Below are 20,429 nucleotides of genomic sequence, written 5' to 3' on the forward strand. Positions count from 1 at the left end.
TTAAATATTCTCCACGCCACGGACATCTTACAGATGGGAAGAAGGTTAGGAAACGGGTTCTCGAGGGAAAAAGAGTAAAGAGTCGGAATGCGAACCTTGGACCGTCCGCATTGCGGGCAACTGCAGTAACCGTTGTGCTTGCACAGTTTTATCTTTCGCCTTTTGCCACTACGTGAAATGTGCTTTGTTACTTCATGGTAGCTGAGAATGTGAAACTATCCATGTATGTAATGTTTGTACATCCAGAAATGCTTGGTCTCTGTGAGGGATTCCTTTCGCTTTTAATTAAGTTTAATTATAAAATGTCTTGAGTTGAGGATGCTTGCCCCATTCTCTTTTCAAATCTCCTGGATATTAGAAATTATGGAACACAGATGGCGTTGTTCCCAGCTTCCAATAACCTTTTTATTTTCTTTGAATATCTGTCCATTTCGACGCAATGGCGCTGTGATAAAAAATCATATTAATTAAATCAGTTTATCCGTCGTAGGGAATTCTAATAATTATACTCTTGAAAATTCCCACATCCTCACATTTTCGTAATTGTGTAGGCATAATACTAAGCATAAGCTTGAAGAGAAAGAACTCACAATTACGAGTAATTTAATTGGTATTATGGATTGTCGTTGGCGTTGCTTCTACTTGTAAAATTTTGTGGCTAGGATCGACGAAATTGTAGTTCTCGGTTTCGTCTCTGAGCTGAAGAAGATCCTCGGTATCGTCTCAGTACAGAAGATACCTTCTCCTCCCGGTGGTACCCTGTCTCGGTAGTATCTGTTCTCCTCTATTTCAGTCCTTTCGCGGTAGTATGTTGTGTGTGGGCCTCCTTGACCAAAATACTGCCCCGTTCACTTGTTTGGTACTGAACATAGACCAAAATACTGCCCCGGTCACTTGTTGGTACTGAAGATAATTCATTCATTTAAGTAATGAAGATGTTTGTCGTTTCTGCCTAGGAACTGAAGTTGTTGCCCCGTTTTCGACTACATACTAAAGTTGTCTTGTTCTCGTCTCGATACTATAAAATGCTGTCCGCCTCTCGTCTAAGTGGTGAAGATGCTGTCTCCATCTCATCTAGGAACCGAAGATGATCTCTCCTCGCCACGGTATTGAAAATGTCTCATTGTCGTTTGAATACTAAAGATACTGTTTTGTTCCTGTCTTGGTACTAAATATGCTATACAACATTCTCGTCTAGGCACCGAAGATGATGCCTCGTTCTCTTGTAGGTACCGATGCTGCTTCTTCGTTCTCTTCTAAGTACCGAAGATGCTGCCTCGTTTTCGTGTATATACTAAAGATGCTGCCTCGTTCTCGCCTAGGTACAGAAGATGCTACCTTGTTCTTTCCATGTAATGAAGATGCTTCTTCTTCTCGTTCACTGAAGATGTTCCTTGTTCTCGTCCATATACTGATGATGATATGCCTTGTTCTCGTCCAGGTGCTATCTCGTTCTCGTCCAACCTGTGGCCGAATGGTTAGCACATCGCGCTGCGACACCAAGGGTCCCGAGTTCGAATTCCGCTCGGGCTTGGTTGTTTGCGAATGTCCATTCATCATTTCATCACTCATCCTCATCTTCGCAAATTAGCCAAGAGGCACAAAACGCGAAGTAAAATAAACTAAATCAATCAATCTCTCCAAGTACTGAAGATGTTCCTTGTTCTCGTCCAAGTACTGAAGATGTTCCTTGTTCTCGTCTAGGCACTGAAGATCCCACCCTTTTCTCGTCTGAATACGGATTATACTAATCAGCCTGGTTATATACCCAGGATAAGTGTCGATGATCACAATATCTTTCTAGTATCGATTTGTATAGCAAATTATCAACATCACGACTATTGGAAGTTTGCTCCTGACCACATAAAGTGCGTTTTGTTGGTTGAATGAGGATCGAGGCAAAAATTTCCTGCATGGATCGACCGTTTCCTCTCAAATTTCGTAGCCTCGATTTCCTCGCCGTGTCGTAAACAAAGGAAGGCCGTCAGGCGTTTAATGTAGCTGGGCGAGCTTAATAGTTACACCGCGCGCCACCTCACCTACCCAACCCACTCATGCAAATTGTAAAGAGCCCATCGATAATCGATGTTCGCGCAGTGGTACGTCATATATCACGTTATGTGGGGAGGGTGATTTTCGAAGCCCGGCCTCTCAACCAGAGCTTCTGTGTTCGTTTCCCAGAAATTCTTTTACCTGAAAATTATCATCCAAACCGATATTTTGTGCGGCAAATAGGCACTCTGTGTCCATTGTATCTAGAAAATTTGTGATTGGTAATGACGTAAGAGGATGCAAGAAATTTGACCTTAAAAAAACCTAATAGGAACATGTCTACGAATGGGTAACATTCTCCTCTCTCTCCTTTCTTTCCCGTCTCTCTGTTTCTTTCTCTTCCTGCCTGTTTATTTCGTCGTTTTTCTTCCTATTTATGTTTCTCTCCCTCTATCTTGACCTCATACTTTCACTATTTTCTTACTCTTTGTTAAATGTTTCTTTCACATTTCCCCTCTTTCTTTCTTTCTGTGCCTTTCCTATCTTTTTGTGTCTTTCTCTGTGCGTATGTGTTGTTGCCTAACCAAACACTAAGAGTAAATACAGTTTCAAGCATTTTCCCAGAAAACTGATTTTTTAAATTAACAAAACTCGTTTGGTTTAGGGTTTTGGTAAACATAAGCCCCCCTCCCAAAAAAAAAAAAAAAATTGTAGGCTTTACTAAAACTAAACTAAACCCACAGCGCTACAGCCCTTTGTAGGGCCTTGGCTTACCTACCGACTACTGCTGGTCTCCCTCCCTCCCTCCGTCACCTGTTTATAGCGTGGAGGTCTCAGACCAGTAATGGAGTGACGGGTGATCAGCCCGACGAACCCCCAGCGGTTATTGTAGGTCTTCTTGACCGGGTTACGCTCACTCACTCGGAGCTTCCCAATTTCCTCACGATGGTGGGTTGCCACCGGCCCTATACGTAGGCCGAATAAATTCCGACCAGAGCCGGATTCGAACCTGTAGGCTTTACTAAGTATAACCAAATTATTTGTTGTCTCTAAGCAAATGTGGTGATCAGTCATTTGTTTGTCGCCCATTTAAACAATGTTTGGTTAGAGACCGATTATTTTCATAAAATCCCTTGCTCTGTTGTGTTTGGAAGGTCGAGAGTGAGTTATGGTACTCCAAATCTACAGTCAGCGGGAAAGCGGGCGAGTCGCTGACGTAATTTCAGCCCCGCCTCTTCCTTGCCCTGTTCACTGGTCAGACCTGCGCATTCAACTGGGGGTTGCGCGGAAATAACCTGACTCTACCAAGCAATAAGGAATATATTAACAGGCTGCCCCTTTTTCATTAACGGTCATGCTATTTGTGAGGCAAGGGTAACGAACAAGGAATACGTGTTAATTTTGTGTACTCTGTGAAACATTTGTAATGGGCTATTGTCTAATAATGTTGTTAGTTGCAGTTACAATAATGACACCTTGTTATTTGGTCTAGGGCAGTTAGTAATTATGCTTTGCGTAACGAGGGGTCGTAATTAGTACGGGACGGAAGATAAAACGTTGCGAAAAGTTCCTATTGTGAAGTCTTATTACACGTGGATTGGTTCGTTGTTAGAACCTAAATTTCCGCAGCCACCACGTCTATGAATCCTTATACTGCATTATGACAATGCTTGTGTTTTGCAAGGGCATGTTGAGAGAGTGACAACTGATGACTTGATCCCCGCCTCCCTCAAAGTAGCTTTGCAATAATAGTAAAAGCATATTACAGTGGGAGAGCCTGAACAATTAACCTACTTTTTCTTCTTTTGTATCGCAATATTTAATTGACAAAGCTGGGACCGAGCCGGCCTTTCGAAAATGGTGACGATAACGAGGCACACCCATGGACGTCCGTAGGATTTTTTCCAGGGAGGGGCAAGGAAGTTATTTTTTCCCAGGGGGGGGCCAACATGGCATATTTTCCCCAATAATAATGTTCATCCCTCAAAAAACATTGCTTAAATTTGAATTTATCATGTTCATGCAATAATTAACACACATTATTGTGGCTGAAATTAAATTATATGTGTGAAATATGTAATTTTTAGTTCACTTCCGTTTTCCAGGGGGGCCACGCCCCCTTGCCTCCCCTTCCGGACGCCCATGGGCATACCTCTGTAAAAATCGAGACTTGCTATCCGAGATTCTTGTTGTTTTTTTTCTAGACTTTTGGTATTATATTGAAATCTTACCTAAAGTAAATTTGCTCTGTAGCATTTTCAGAATCATCCCGTGGCAGTGGCGGCGATTAGGAGGAAGGGGCATGAGGGAGCAGTTGCCTTCCCACTTTTTGCACCTTACTATAGAGAAAATAAAACTGTCTTCCCCCCTCCATTTTTGCTACCCACTACTGCCCCGCGGATATCTACCTGATTATTTACAGAAACCTCACATTTTTTTATAGTAATTCCAGACACTGTTAGTGGTAACTGTGAATCTGTGTTGCGTGGTTGCATATGTGTCTGTTTTTTTAGGACTCGTAGCGTCTAAACGATGCGTCTAACAAATAAAACGTTATCAAGAAAAGTTGTTTGTCTTGATGATCTCTCCACGCTGCGAAAGAGTGTGCGGTGACACCCTGTACAGGTTATCTGCAATTCGAGACGAGAAGACGGTGCCAAAGTCTCGTGTTCCAACACAGACTCTACCATAACGGCCCAGTGGAAGAACCCGTCCCGAAATATTTTCCCAAGCACGTCCCTCCTGTTTAGGAGGTGCTCGTGAGGTTTCAGCGCAGGGCCGAGAACAAACAAAAGAGACGCCAGTTTTAAACAACCCAATCTGAAGTTCCACCGCTGTCCCGAGCTGGTAAATAGACCCAGTTTTAATGAGCGTTCCCCATGCTGTGTAGCAACTGTGTATGCAATAACCATTTGGTAAACGAACGACCCAGGGATGGAGTTTCCAGTGGGTGGACCAAAATCAGGGTTGCCAACCCAGGCATCGAAAACAGGGTTATACGAACAACCCGTTCAGTGATTTACACAACAGAATTTTCATATGGCGATTGTTGCACAGTCAATGGTTAATATAAAAGTAGGCAGATTGCCCAGCACCATGTTCTCCAGCACAAGTGCAATTTATTTTCCTAGAGAACCCAAAGAACGAGACTAGCAATGGACAATTTGTCTACACTTGTCTTTGCGAGTCACTGTACCCTGAAACAAATGCCTCTATTGAAGACCTGCGAAACTGAGTAGGCTTTCTGTAGTGTTTTCTCGATGATAAGTAGAGTGTTTTTATTATTCACAATATTACAAGCTATTGCCTGCACTGTGCCCGGGTTTCGGCACTAAAAACTTGCACATAGGCTGACAGAAGGCACGATAATAGTGACGTTTTAGTCCAATGAAGGAAGACCAAAATTGTTTTTAAAAATGTGTAATTGGATAGAAATAGCAGAATTCACATGTCCACAATTGAATAACAAAGACGTTCACATGGAGTGTAAGGGGGGTGACCCTCGAACAGAATAACAGGGTGGCTACTAACCGGGAATTATGCATGAATTATGCGTAAATTTTTCTCCGTAGACGTGAGAAATTGCAACTTTTATTAATCCAAATCCCATTCAATTTACATATTTATAAATTCTATGAGGCAAGTTTTTCACAGTTTAGCTTTTGCTTTTATAGAGGAAAGAAAAGAAAGCTGCGTTGAAAATAAAATTCTCTCAATCCGTTTACTTTGTTAGCGTCCATTGCAGAGCCATCTATCCGACAAACTGAAGATAATTGCAAGATAAGACATCTTGAAGTTGATTATGTAAATTTCAGCTTGAAATTCTAATACAATTTAGTGTATCCTTTGTGACTTCGTGTTTGTAGATATATTTCGAGTTTGAGTATGTGAAATAGCAAATGTAAACTTCGCGACTTAAATTAAATATTTTAAATATATATACCGTTTAATTGAATTGCTTTAGAATTTTTGGAAACATTGAAATCACACGGGCCCTTTATATTGTTAATACAGAGCATTCCCTGACATTCGCTATGATACTCGGCGGCAAGTGGCCCGGCATCAGTGCTCGTCTTTCCCGGTGTACGGGTACGCGACAGTCGCTAGAGTCGGCTATTAAAATTACAGTTTTCATATTGTGTACTAACCTTGACTACAGAAGGTGTTGAAAATGATGTCCCTCTGCTGCAACACATTCCTGGCATCTCCCAAGGAAATTGGCATTTACACGTGCAAGTTCGTTTACTGTAATTCTCCCGATTTCTCGTACAATACTCTCTTTTAACTCACGGATGGTGTGCGGAGTGTCTTTGTATACTTTATTTACCCATTTTGTCCCACTTTTATTCAGAACTGACTCTGTGACTCTAAAACTTTTTACGAGGTTTAATATAGTGGTCCTATGTGGAACGGGCACACCAGGAAATTTCGTTGCAAAACGTCATCGCACTTCTGCACAATTCCTCTTTCCGAAGTAACACTCGACAAGATAAATCCTTTGTTGTAATGTAAACTTTTGTGGTGCCTTATTAAGCCACAATCTTCAACACACGGACACGACACAACACAACTTCCGAGGGAGGATTATACTGTCGTCAATCTGCAACGTCAACAGAATGGGAAAGAGAGCGAAGGCAGGGAGAGCGAAAAGAACAGACTGAGCGTGCGACTGTCGCGGACACGTTCACCGGGAAAGACAAGCGCTGATGCCGGGCCGCTTGCCGCCGAGTCTCGTAGGGAATGTCAGGGAATGCTCTGTATATTTGTGTATGTATGTGTGTGAGTGGTGAGAGGAGATAATACGTAAGATTGAAATAGAGAAAACATCTTCTTGTACCCTTGAAGTTTTGGGAATTTCAGCTTGAAAACCGGGAATTATACTTGAATTTTATCATGCTCCTAGAGTGGCTACCTTGGATAACCCTGTGTGGGATCGTGTTGTGTGTTTGCCCTTGTGTCCCTATGCAGACTCACCTCTTGACTATGGTATGGAGATTGTATCCTCTGAGACGATATAGCTTTGGCTGTTGTTAGTAGTGTACGACAGTTTTATTCGTTTCTTTATGAAGTTTTTAAGAGACGTATTTATTTTTCTTGAATTAAGGTTCTATCTTCCATTTTGTGTTACGTAAGGGGATTATCCCCTTATTCCGTGACTGGTACAAATAGCCTATGAGCTGATGTGTCCATAATTTTAGTACACGACACTGCAGTCCATAGCAACTCCACATGACTTCCAGGCATGACAAAACAAACTCCATTCAGAGGTGCCTCGAATCGCCCACTGACAAATCTGCTTGATTAAATGACTCCCATTAAGTCATTTGAATTACCTTGGATCTGATGGTAACACGATTAATCCCTGTGACCATATTAAATACACTACAGTTACTGATCAAGGCAGTTTTATTGAAAATTAAAAAGCACTTTACACGTTACGTTTCCACCCTATATCAGGGTCTTCCTCAGAGGGAGAACTAAACTGAAATACTAGTGTATTGGATTTGATGAATCTCCATGCGAAAATGTCCCTTTGTTCTCCATGATGATCCCTATATGTCCCATCTTCCGGGCAAGATGATGTTCGTGAAATGGCGTACAAAAGAATTAAATGGCAACATCTTCATTGGAATAGATATGGTTTTTGGTACACGGTGTAATCATTGACACTTCTCGGTTGTATCAAAACTGTACATCTCTTCTGGGCTGTAGAGGAAGAGCTTCCTCTTCCAAGGTACAAGCACACAGGGACGTCTTGAAGCGTTATCCCAAGTTAGTCGTTTGCCACCGCCTGATGCACCTGACTCCAAAGTTCAGAGTTTAATGAGGAAGTTGAAACCCATAATCGTGTTACAGCACTCAATTTCTGTAGAGACCCTCTCTGTTAATGCACTATTAAAGTAAAGCGATTACGGTCGTGTGTGTGGTGCTGAGGCACTGAAAATTATTTGCAACGCCATCGGTAAGATCAAGGATACAAGGTTAGCACTATTCCCGGCAGACATGATACGAGAGAAGAGATGATACAGGGCCTAAGAATACTGTCTGGCATCAGCGAAGAACCTAATATACAGATGGAAACGAACTTGCTATTGAAATGAATGCACCGAAACAAAAATCTTGGGCTGTAACTCTAGTTCTTTCTATGTCTTACAGTATGTATTTTTATTATTGGAAATCTGAATGATTGGAGTCGAGTTTATGTTTCACAATAATTAAAATAGATCATCTTGAAGCTTTCTAGATTTACATGAAAACCATTTCTATTATAAGTAAGATCCGGATTTTCTTGATAGCCAAAACATGCGAAATATATTGTAAAGAATAAGTACCTATATTGAGATGTGTAGTTTTCTTATTATTTCCTTCATTTTTGTGCTTTTTTTTAGGTTCGTGACCAAAAAAGAATAATTATACATACTAAATTAATTTGTAAGTCTTTAATTATAAAAAGTTACTTGGAAATAATGGAAATTGTAATATCCTAAATAAATAACATTGATAACTTCATACTTGTCATATAATTTCATGACGTGGTGTATACCCGAGGGAGATTCATTTTAATGTTCGCAATATGCAAGAACAATCTGATAAAAGCGCCGAATTTGGAAAAATTATATCTTGAATGTTCCTCCCGTGCCCTTACTAGGCAACTAGGAAAATGGCCAAAATGCCACATTTTATGCAAAAATTTGTATTCTGCCTCAAAGTATGTAACTTGAATTCATACGTATATACCGTTCCTACACTGTATTTTGCCAGCATGTGTCATTTCGGGGGGGGGGGGGGGGTAAAGAATATGTAATTACTTAGAAGTTCAGGCCCCCCGTGGCGGAGTGTTTATCACAGCTCGTCACGACGTTAGGGGTCCCTGTTTCGAATCCCAGCCTGGGCATGAGCGTTCTTTGTGAGTGTCCCTTCACCAATTTCACTCCCTCATCTTCGCGATTAGCCAAAAGTGGCAGAAAAGCGAAATAAACTAAACCAAATCGTTCCAGGCCCCAAAGTTTGAAAGAAGCATATTCTGAGCCTTTTATCAATCAGCAGTCTTACTTTCACTCCACACGGGAGTTATCCAAATCGAATTGTGTATACATATATGAGGGGTTCAGAGCAGAAGTGACGTAATTCCATTCAAGATAGTTTTGAGAGAAAGGCACATTTAGATAACTTAGTATTATAACACCATTAAGCCTTGTTTCCATGATATGAAAACTAAATATGCTGACCAAGGCAGAAATTTATTTTATTATAAAGTATAAACTAAACGTAACGTTTCAACCTTCTAGCAAGGTCTTCTTCAGACTCTGCACCAAGTACAAATGTAACAAGGTACAAAACGGGACGATATATGTATACACAAAAATAACTCCCCTCCAGACTATTAGAAAGTTGTTCTGGAACATTCTAGCAGGTGGCTTTCCCTTGTCAACTGTACTTTCACCTGAAAGGCTAAACATTTTCTTTAATCTGGAATGTGGTTTGACTCTTAATCTCACGCTCTTTTTCCTTCATTCTTCTTCCTTCTTCTCTCCTCTTTCTCTCGTCATTTCCACTCTTTCTAACACTTCTTCCATTCTTTTTTTATCTTCAGTCCCTCATTCCAGTTCATTGTGTCTTCTTCACCTTTCTTCTCTATTTCCTTGGCCTCTTTTCATTTTCTCACTAGCATTCTCTTCTCCCTTTCTATCTGCTTAGCCTCATCCCACTCTATGCCATGTCCTGTTTCTCTCGTGTGTTTAAATATCGCATGTCTCTCTCTCTCTCAAGTCGTACATCATCCCTATGTTGTTTCAACCTGTCTTTCAGCCTCTTTTTCGTTTCTCCTATGTACACACTCTGACATCCTTTACATTTCACTTCGTAGATAATCCCTTCCTCTTTTCTGTTTTCCTTTTTCTTGATTGCATTCTTCGCTATTCTTAAGATGCTTCTCCCTCCCTTCCTGTCAGTTTTAATGCCCGCTTTCTTAAGCACTTTGCATATCTTTTCTGTGGTCTTCCCCATTCTCCTTATTCCAAACCTCCTCTCTTTGTTACATTTGTACTTGGTGCAGAGTCTGAAGAAGACCTTGCTAGAAGATTGAAACGTTAAGTTTAGTTTATGTTTTATAATAAAATAAATTTCTACCTTGGTCAGCATCTTTAGTTTTTCATAACTTATTAACTTAGTATTATGTTTTGCTGTTGGTGCCTCTGTGAGCAAGAATTTGAAACTTAGGAGATATTTACTTCTGCACTGAAATGTTGATACTTCACAATTCAAAGTTATACATGCAACTCAGTTTCCACGAAAAGGGGAGCTACACCCCTTGTTCTCTGAACCCCTCATACATAATAGCTTGTCCTTTCGTTTGACATATCTTTTAGGTAGTCATGCCGTACATCCGCCAGAAATACGAACAGCAGTATCATTGTTCATAGATGAACTCTCGCTACTGCAGCCGTATCAATGAATGTGTCATTAGACTGCCGTCTATGCATCTACCACAGGATTAAGCAAATACAGAATTCGCCATCTGAAGGTTTACAAGTCCGATTCAGCTTCATGAGCGCTTTGTCACGAGAACGATGATAATTGCTGGTATCAGCGTGTGTAATTAGGTTCCCTTTCATCACCCCAGAGAAGAGCTTCTTGTTGTTACATCCTCGACAATCGACTCCGAAACTTAGGCCTGTGTCAACAGACGTCTTGAATCCGGGATTAAGAAGCTAGCAGTGCCGCAGCGAGTTCTGCCAAAAGGCTGTCTTTTCCGCTCTCGGGGAAAATAGCAAGATTTTGCCAAGTGAAAAAAAAGACCATCTTTGAAGTGCGGTTGTAAGTCGCTTGAGAGTTGCCGTAGAAATGAGCAGGGCTGTTTACATGAAATGTTAAATCAGTTTCGCACGGTCTTTTGAGCTTGGAACTCGGATTAATGATTAAGCAGGAGTTGCGCTCTCTCTCTCTTGTGCTGCAGCATTGGCTCAGAGGAATCTTTCAAAAAGTTTTCTTGTTGACATCTGGGAATGGAAGTTCAAATGTCGAAAGGGAGATGTCTTGAAAATCTCTTTTCAGGATCCTTTCGGTACACACAAACTTGTGTTTCAAATGTCTGCTTTGGCGTTAAGAAAGTCTCGAAGTTGGTTTTTATATTGAATGGTTTTAGTGAGAGGATGTTGGAGAATATGTATTCGTGAACAGCTACTGAAAAGCGTTTTGTGTAGTATTTCCCTGTGGTAATTATCTTCTACCCGCCCCCTCCTCCTCTGCGGTTTTTTTTAACATGTCGCCGCTTCGTGCGCATATGTAGTGTCTGCAGGTTAATTTCAAGGTTTGTTTAAACATGGTATGATCCATAGGTTGTGCTTGGTAACGAAAGTCCGGTGGTTCTAATTTCTATTGTTTCCTTTCAGCCTATTTGTCCAAATTAAGTCGGTGACATAGTTCGGAAAATTGACTCCATTTTATGAGCAGAAAGCACAGACATCGGTTAGATCAGATCTCTTTTGATTCACAAACCCATAATATTCAATGATACTTAGTGTGTCCGGCCACCTAATTTTGCATGGGGCAGTGGTAGCGTCGTCTCCTTGTACTCAAAGGGTCCAGGATGGATTCGATTCTCTGCGAGCCACATGTGGTTCGGATCCCACAAAAATTGTAGGTCCAGTCCCGATTAACCTTTCTGTGCACAAAGTGGACTTAAATAACAAATCCTGTCTTGCGTATTTCCATGTTTTTGTGTGCATTCGTCTTGTAGTAATATCCAGAAACGACACGGATTGTGTATATATTGTGACATTAGCTGTGAACTCCTATGTAATCATGTTCAGTATTTTAAAGCCTTGTGGTAACGAACTAAAGGCACAGACTCTCTCAAAAGGAAAACCTTATAGTGTAACTGCAAAGAGGAGAAGTAGGGTCCCCAAAGGAGCGTTCACTGTTGTGGAAGGACGCATTGTAACTCTCCTGAGAGAGCTGGTTTGATAAGAGGACTCCCGCACCACAAAGAAGTGTTGCGGGGGGACCGGGGAAGGGGGAGGGGGCATCTTGGTCGTTAGTTAGAATCGTCACTCTGCAGGAGGTCGTTAGCTCCGGCGCAGCTGTCCGCTTTTTTAAAGAGGAACTGCTGCTGGCCGGGATGCATCTACCACGCTGGAGATCTTCTCAAGCAAGTGAATTTTGGAACCCATTTGGAAGATATCACCAGATATGCTATATTTCTTCACTCTTCCACTTCATGAGTTTCAGCGTACAGTCACCTGCATGAAAAATTATATCTTGAAATATCTGCTTGCCTGCATGGATGAACTTGCTGGTTGAAGTCACCGTAGAGTTAGGCAACACTCGTACCATGCAGGAAAACAAGTGTTTCAGAATGTGTCTCGCTTTCATTGCGGATGACTGTACATTCTGCAATAGTCCGTCGTCGTTGCCGTGCTTAACCTGAAAACATTTGGTTATTGTGCCGTTCGAACTGGCCCATGTAGCAGCCGGAAGCACGCTGCTTGGCGTCAAAATCTGATGTGCGTAACGCCTCAAAAAAACCGCATTATTTATTTTAATTAGAATATTTCACAGTTACAAAGAAAGTAATCCCATACGTTTGTCATCGAAGATGTTGGAAGATGTTGCAAATGTTTTCCTTGTAATGCTGCAGTTCCTCACACTCCTGCACGAGTTTGTTTTCACATAAGAATTGTACATAAGAAATCTTTGTTCTAAAGTATACTTACGTTGCGGCGTTAAAACAACACCCGTAACACCTATCAACACTCATCGGTTTACGTGGTATCACCTTATACCGCGTTTGTTAGAACCTGTCCCATTTCCCGCGCTAGGGATCGCTCGACAGTTTCGGTGCCAATGAGAAACCAGGAAAAAATCGTCTGCTGGAAGCGAGGAGCGAATGGAAACCACAAGAGAGCCGCTTACGTAGACGCTGTTGCCACGTTGCGTATTTTAATTGGCTGCCTGGCTTTGACTTTCCCCAGCACCGAGAAAAGCCAGCCATCAGCTAGCGCGGGAACTGAGACAGGTTGTAACAAACGCGGTATAGCAAAGTACACTGAAGCGAATAAAAATATATCTTCAACACGACACATCCGCCCGTATGAAAGCAGACGAAAAGGTGCCACGTTCCGATGGTATGGATTTATATTCCCGAGAACATGTTGTTGAATAGAGTAAGCTCTATTGCATGCAGCGTTCCGCTGTGTGTTTACTGAAGAGAAATTTGACGAAACCTTAGCTTGGGAAGCTATCAAATGCGCTATGCTCTTGAGTTGCGTACATTAGACTTCGCCGGCAAGCAGTGTGCTTCGAGCCGATACAGGAGACGTGTTCAAGCGGCACAAGAACCAAATGAGGGCATAATATAAGCAGAATACAAAACCCATATGCTGGATGGCTACAGGCCAAGAATTCTTGGAACTTAACCTCTCCATAGTCCATATACTATGGTTCAGTTGAAAGAACCTTGAACTGTGTAGATGATTTACTTCTATCAGTTTCAGAACATCTATATAACATTTTATGGTCATTGTATTGTTTGGTCATTGATAAATCTTGCTTTTGTCATTGATAAATATCGATATGGTTATTGAGAAATATAGCATTGAGAAACATGTGCTCATGGATGCGTATTTTTTTCTCTTTCCAGATTAAATCTACGAGGCTGCTACCCCGAGCGCGTAGATCAACCCAATGATCCTGCCTTCTGGATAAGTTGCTGTCATTGTGCGTCGCCTCCACCTTCGCTCACCATGGACTCCGACGACGCGGACGCAATAGACGTTGTTCTCCACTCAGGATTTCCTTTCCCCTGCACCTGTGCCTTCACACCACCTTGTTGAGGATACTCGGAGATGACCCTAAAAAGAGGGCGGTGGTCAGGATAACGACCAGATAATCCGCCCTTCAAGTTCCCACAAGTGTTATTTTCTCCCCCCACTTTTTTTTGTTCATATTTGGTTCGGCAACCGTGCAAAATGGCTGTTTCATTGCTGCAAGGAAAGCGCTTCTTTTGTCGCGATTGGGCCTTTTTGAAGTTGGCTCACTGCCTAGAGCAGAGACCGGTGTCCAAAACATGCGGAGCTCTGATCGTTGGAGGACCTGGGAGTGGCAAGACCGCCCTGTGCTGCGAGATCGTCTGGCCAACCGCGAACCATGGTCGGCAGAGATATCTGAACAAGAGACTCCTGGCCTATCACTTTTGCCAGGCACATGATAACAGTACGCTGTCTCTATCGGAGTTCGTGCGTCACCTTGTCCAGCAGCTTGTCCGGTCGCCTCTGATATCAGGCTACGCCGAGAAGTTGAAAGATCCGGAGGTGCAGGCGGCCCTGAAACCAGAGGAGTGCGAAAAGGATCCAGACGAAGCTCTCAAGAAGGCAGTACTGTTCCCTCTCCTCGAGCTGGACCCTCCAAAGCAGTGCTGCTTCGTCCTAGTTGATTCCGTGGACGAATCGTATATGCTGCAGGCGGTGTCCGATAGAACTAGCGGGAGTAGAACTATAGCAGAGCTCCTGGCGAACCACCATCATCTCTTTCCGCAGTGGCTTCTGCTCGTGTGCACCGCCAGGAAGCAGTCCAAGACAGTGTCTCGCATGTTCACGGGTTTCCGTAAAATTGGACTGGACGATCTCCGAAAGTCGCAAGTGGTTCGCGACGTGCAGCAGTACATCCTTGCGAGGTTGGATCAGGAAGATTCCCTGCGTCAGCACATAAGCCGAGAGACTGCCGAAATGCTCAACCAGCTGCATATAAAGAGCAACGGGTGCTTTCTGTATCTGGAGAAGGTCCTGGACGGGGTGGCCGAAAGTTTCATAATACTGCGAGAAGTGCGGGAGATCCCAGGGACATTGAACGGTTTATACTTGTGGCTCTGCCAAAGACTTTTCAACAGGAAGCAGTTCAGCAAAGTGCAACCAATTCTAAACGCCATTCTAGCAGCGCGAAGACCTCTGACGGAGGACCAGCTGTACCACTGCGTGTGGACATCGAACACGGTGATGAGCCGGGAGGAGTTTCAGAAACGAATTCATCTCCTGCGACGGGTATTGGTGGTGAGTCGTGACGAGACGCTGTTGTTGTTTCATCATAGTTTCGCAGAGTGGATGTTGGACGTTAAGCACTGCACCCAGAAGTATCTGTGTCAGGCGGCGGTCGGGCACGGGATGCTAGCAATGAGCAATACTCTGAAAGCGAAGGAACTGACGCCGGACGAAGTGCAAGGTTACGCGTTGCACCTGACGAAGCTCAACACCCAACCGCCTCTGGAGCACCATCATCTTGTAGTTTGGCTGATATCGAGTGGCGCGCCAGTGGAAGAGTGTCTTCAGTTTGGTTTGCCGAAGGAACCGAAAGTGCTGAAGTTGCTGTTGGAGGCCGGGGCGCAGCTGCAGACTGAAGACGGCGAGGAGTCGAGTCAGGTGTCGGAGGAAGTGAGTCCAACGGAGAGCGACAATCCTTTGGCCGATCTCATCGGGGAGGACGGTGATCTGAACCGCGTCGATGCCAACGGACGGACTCTGCTGCACACGCTGGCCTACGAGGGCAACGTGAAGCTTGTGCAGCTTTTGGTTTCTCGCGGGGTCGACCTCGAGGCGACCGACAAGAACGGGCAGACCGCGCTCAACCTCGCCGCGAGGCACGGGTTCACGGAGATCGTCGAGGCCCTCTTGGAAGCCGGTGGCGAACCCGACCATGCGGACAACGACGGGTGGACGGCGCTGCGGTCGGCGGCGTGGGGCGGTCACACGGGAGTCGTGGAGGCCCTGCTCACCCGAGGTGCCAAAGTGGACTGTGCGGACACCGATCAGAGGACGGCGCTGAGGGCGGCCGCGTGGGGCGGTCACGAAGACATCGTCCTCAGTCTTCTGAGGAACGGGGCCGACGTCAATCGGACCGACGACGAGGGCAGGACGGCGCTCATTGCGGCCGCATACATGGGTCACTCGGAGATCGTCGAGCACCTTCTGGACTACGGCGCCGAGCTGAACCACGAGGACGCCGATGGGAGGACCGCTCTGTCTGTGGCCGCTCTGTGTGTTCCAGCAAACGAGGGATATGCCAAAGTAAGTATTGGCCTAACCTAGATCCTTGATACTGGATTGAATGTCTTGAATGAAATGAGAATGAGTCTGTTAACTGCGTTGAGTTAACGCCCTAGAACAAATAATTTCGCGCGAAATTAATTGTTCTCTGAATGTGAGTGACAATGGTTATACATTACCATAGAGTGTTAATTGGATATTATCCATTGTCTACAGCTCTTAACTATACTTATTCTAGCACTATGTTCCCATAGCGCGTCTCTTCTCTGGTCTTCAGGCGAATCAATTTATTTTCGCCGATGGAGGTGATAGAACCTACGACAGAACTCTCAGGAAAGAACAATAGCTTTTGAATAAAAAAAAATAATAAAAAAAAAAAAAATAGTACAGACTGCTTGAGGGCGTGTTGGTGTAGTTGGTTAGTGTACCGGATTTGTACTAAAATTACAGGTCTATCGTAGGTTCGATGCCCACCACCGGCAAAACGATATTTGTTCATCTGAAGACGAGAGAGGAGGTGCTCTCTCAAATCGTAGTGGTCGAATAAGTATAATTATAAATACTAGATAAGGGGCATTGTCCAATTAAAATGGCATGCGATATTCTTAATGTCAAAATAAATACTAAAATACAAATCTTTCTACTACAGTTCTCGCGTTTACTGGTCTGTAGACTCTTGTGATCTTTGAATGCATTATTAGTGGACATTCCGTTAGAACATTGCAATGGGTATGTGGCAGTAGTACAAAATTCATAAATTAATGTAGAGTTGTAATCTTCTTTAATTAATACTCGGTATCCGTTGTGTTCGTCACAAACATGTTAATTTTCCATAGTGCTCAGTAAATAGTACAGGACCCGCCATAGTCCTAAAAAAATATTAATTTTTCACAATACCCAGCACTTAGTTTAATATCCGTGGGATTATTACAAGCTGCCTTAATTTTCAATTGTACTCGGTGCAAGCCGTTAGGCCGTCTGACTACCATGTGAGAGACCCGGGTTCGATCCCCGGCGGAGGAGAACCTGGAATTTTTCCACCTATTCAAGCGGCTCCGGCGTCCACCCAGCGTCGTATAAAGTGGGTACCTGGAGGAAACTGAGGGATAAAGGCGGCCAGGGGCGTGGTGCTGATCACATCTACCCCACCTTCGGCCGTGATCAAGAAAGTGTGGGGCCCTAACTCCACACCCCCTATACGCCTTAATGGCGTGGTGCAAAAGCACAGGGGAGCACTTTACTTTTTTTTTACTCTATGCAAGTTCACAACCCTCTTAATAATGCAAATCTTTGCATAAATCGATTGCCAAGTGTGTACTTCTCATTTATGTCTTGCGTATACCTTCCTACCGTGTTGAGAATAGTGTAATTGGATACAATTGGCAGTGCATGCATCTACGTATTATTAACCACGTTTTAGCGACCTCAAGGAATTGTTGGATTACCAACTCCTAAGATGCAGTTATTTTTGGAAATATACCTTCCTCTTCAATCATATTCTGCGGTCATGGCACTTCTTAAGTCGGTGGTCTGCTTTCCGTAGGCTATATGATTATTTACCAAGGAGCGAATCTCCTTCCACGCTTCTGAAAGAAATCGAATCGAAACGAAACTTGGGTGGCTTTTCCAATGATACTTCTAAAACTTCTAGTTGCTTATAAATAAATAAGTCGCTCGATTATCGTGGAAACTTTCCCGTCTGTGGAGGTAATGACAGTCCGTGGGCAAACTTCAGACGAAAGTTGAGAAATATAACTTCCAACCCGAGGAAAGAAGTTAGAATAGCTTGGCAGGTTCCTGAGAAGAGAAATTTCTTTTCCCCGTTCCAGAATCCCCAAAACTTTGTTGATTTCTCAAGGGCCTTCGAATAACAGAGTTAGCGAAGAAGAAGAAGGCGGTGTAATAATCTGTATAAATATTTAAAAAGGGCTTCTCTGCTGATGGCTGATGGAAGCAGTGAACGAAGGATATATTAGCATATGCATTATCTTGTTCGTCCGTGCCTTCCAGTCAATATGCAATATTTACATGACGCGGACTGTTTCCCTCCTTCTCCTACGTTACCTGTTTACGTGACGAAATTATTCATTGGCTGGGACATTGCAACGACCATTTCCTAGTTTCCAAATATAATCGGGGAAGGCTCAATCTTGCTTTCTCGTATGTACCGGAGAGCGAAGCCGACGGAATCTCATAAAATTTTCACAACGCTCTGGATCAATCTTTTAAAAATAAGAGCGTGATGTTAAAAAGTGTTTTAAACAAAATGTTTATCGATTCATCCTTTGTGGAGTTCTTCACCTTGCAAGGCCTTCCTTTCAAGTGCTGCAGACGTATATTTAATCAATTCTGTTCTCGTATACAACGACTTCTCATTTAGGGGTAACTGTGGAAATATGAATTCCCTACGAGGTACGGCCGTAGACTAGGCAGAAGAGAAATACAATATACAGTGAGTGATTTCATAATTCGTGTACATCTTTTTCTATACTAAAATATTAACTTTGTGATCAATACATACATTGTCAATTGCGTGAATGTGGAATGGATGATATATGCAAACAACTTCGCCCATAATTCATTGCGCGAAATCACACCCGCCGCCATATTTCCGGTAAACATGTCAGATTCTGCGTTGAAAACATGCATACGTTCATCCTTCGTAACATTTTAATATCCGCATTAGCTTGCAAACACAACTCTACCGAAATTTATAACTTTAATTTCTGGAATTTGCTTCTTCAAATTTAAACAATTACTTCGTGCATTCCAATGATTGAAAGAGGAATAGGAATTAATCACAAAAAGTTCTTGCCTTTCAATTTTCCTTTATATCCAGACTTTGGCAATCCTCGACTTTGCAGCCACCTCCAAAGCATATTTGCGTAAGTAAATGCTCCATTTGAAACGTCCGATGATTTCAGGACTACTTGTGTCATGTTCATTATTCAGTGAACAAATCAGTTTTCGACAGACCACTACAAAACTTATAAAATATCGCAATTTTATTTCCCTGTAAGAAAGCTTTTCATGCGTTTTCCTTAACACCCACGAATCTGCGTATTCAGCTGTTTCTTCCCTAAGTTCACTGCGTGATGATGTCAACTTCAATATTATCCATTAGAATTATGTAACGTTACTTTTGTTACTAAGTCACAATTAATAACCCGTGTTACTATTTCGGTAGAACAAGACCTAAGGACTACAATGAGCCCTATTTAGGTGTAATTATTCAGGAACAAACTGTTTATTCCGCTTTTTTTAAAAAACGTTGCACACTAGCTCCTTTTGCCTTTTACCAGCCAAGTATCGTTCTTGAGTAATCTCTCTAAATCTGAACCGGAAGTCAAGCTTATCTCCTGGGAAGGTACATCCAGGTAGATTCATAACCTGACAAAAGAAGGTGATTGGATCGCGGTGGTAATGGCAATTTATATATTTTTGGATAGTTTTGACCCAACGTAAGTAGAAGCAGTAAATCGTGTGTTTCAACTAGGTGATGTACAATTCTAATTTCATACGCTCAAAAAAGAGGTGGAAAGGGTGTGAACTGTGAACGATAGAAATAGAATCCAAAAATATTACCGTCTGAATATCTGTTTCATATCCATGCAGCTTCTTCCAGCGTCGAGACGTTATTGGACTCGCGGAAACGGTAGAAAAACTAATCTCATCTGAATCCAACTTCCGCCCTCGCCCTCCCCCCACCTTTCCAGGGGGAGGGAGGCAAATACCCTTGCCAAGTTCTGGTTCCAGAAAACATTCTTCGTTTAGGGAAGCCTTCCCTGCTTCTGCGTTAATTGTCTTCCTGTGGGTCTTTGTTCTTCTCTCTTCTTTCCCAATTCCAGTATTTCTGAAGGGGGGGTTGGGAGGGGGCTCGCCCCCGGAATCGCTGGCCACTTACATTAATCACCTCGAAAGGGTTTTAACGAGAATTTTAATGGAAGGGTCCGAGGCTGTGACCTACGTGCCATGGCGGTAAGGAACTTGAGTTAGGAACCAGGAACGTTTCCCAGGAACCGTTTCGCCAGGAGGGAAAGGTGTCCATTAATTTCCTCGTTCGCTCGTGTCGATATCGGGTGAATAATGTAGTTGCGAACTGTTGGAATTGGCAGAATCTTGCGCCAGACGGCTTCGTTGCAGGTCACTTGCCACAGTATAGCGGCGCGGTATGTCACTTTGAGTTAGACATCAGAACTGTATTAGCTTTTTCACAGTCTTGTCTCGTCTCTGTCTCGACCTGAATACCGAAACCTTTGAAAATTATTTTATTTTACGTCGCTATTATGCTTCATAGGCTAATTGCAACGGCGTGAATTATGTTCGGTACCGAGAATGAGACAACAGACCTTTGTAAAATCGAGACAAGATTTAGTGTCAAGAGACCCTCGATCTCGTTCG

General features: G+C 43.0%; 1 protein-coding gene across 2 annotated transcripts in view; it reads left to right on the forward strand.

Moving 5' to 3' along the window:
* Nucleotides 1-20,429, forward strand: part of LOC145986659 (uncharacterized) — a 507,557-nt gene that overhangs the window by 440,723 nt on the left and 46,405 nt on the right. For both annotated transcript variants that reach the window (XM_083120938.1, XM_083120939.1), the window contains exon 2: nucleotides 13,634-16,049. In XM_083120938.1, the coding sequence (XP_082977064.1) occupies nucleotides 13,962-16,049 (2,088 nt within the window). In that variant the 5' untranslated portion in view covers nucleotides 13,634-13,961. The remainder of the gene's footprint in view (nucleotides 1-13,633; nucleotides 16,050-20,429) is intronic.

This window comes from Lepisma saccharinum, chromosome 4, assembly GCF_977018435.1.
Source record: "Lepisma saccharinum chromosome 4, izLepSacc3.1, whole genome shotgun sequence".
In the NCBI taxonomy this organism is placed as follows: domain Eukaryota; kingdom Metazoa; phylum Arthropoda; class Insecta; order Zygentoma; family Lepismatidae; genus Lepisma; species Lepisma saccharinum.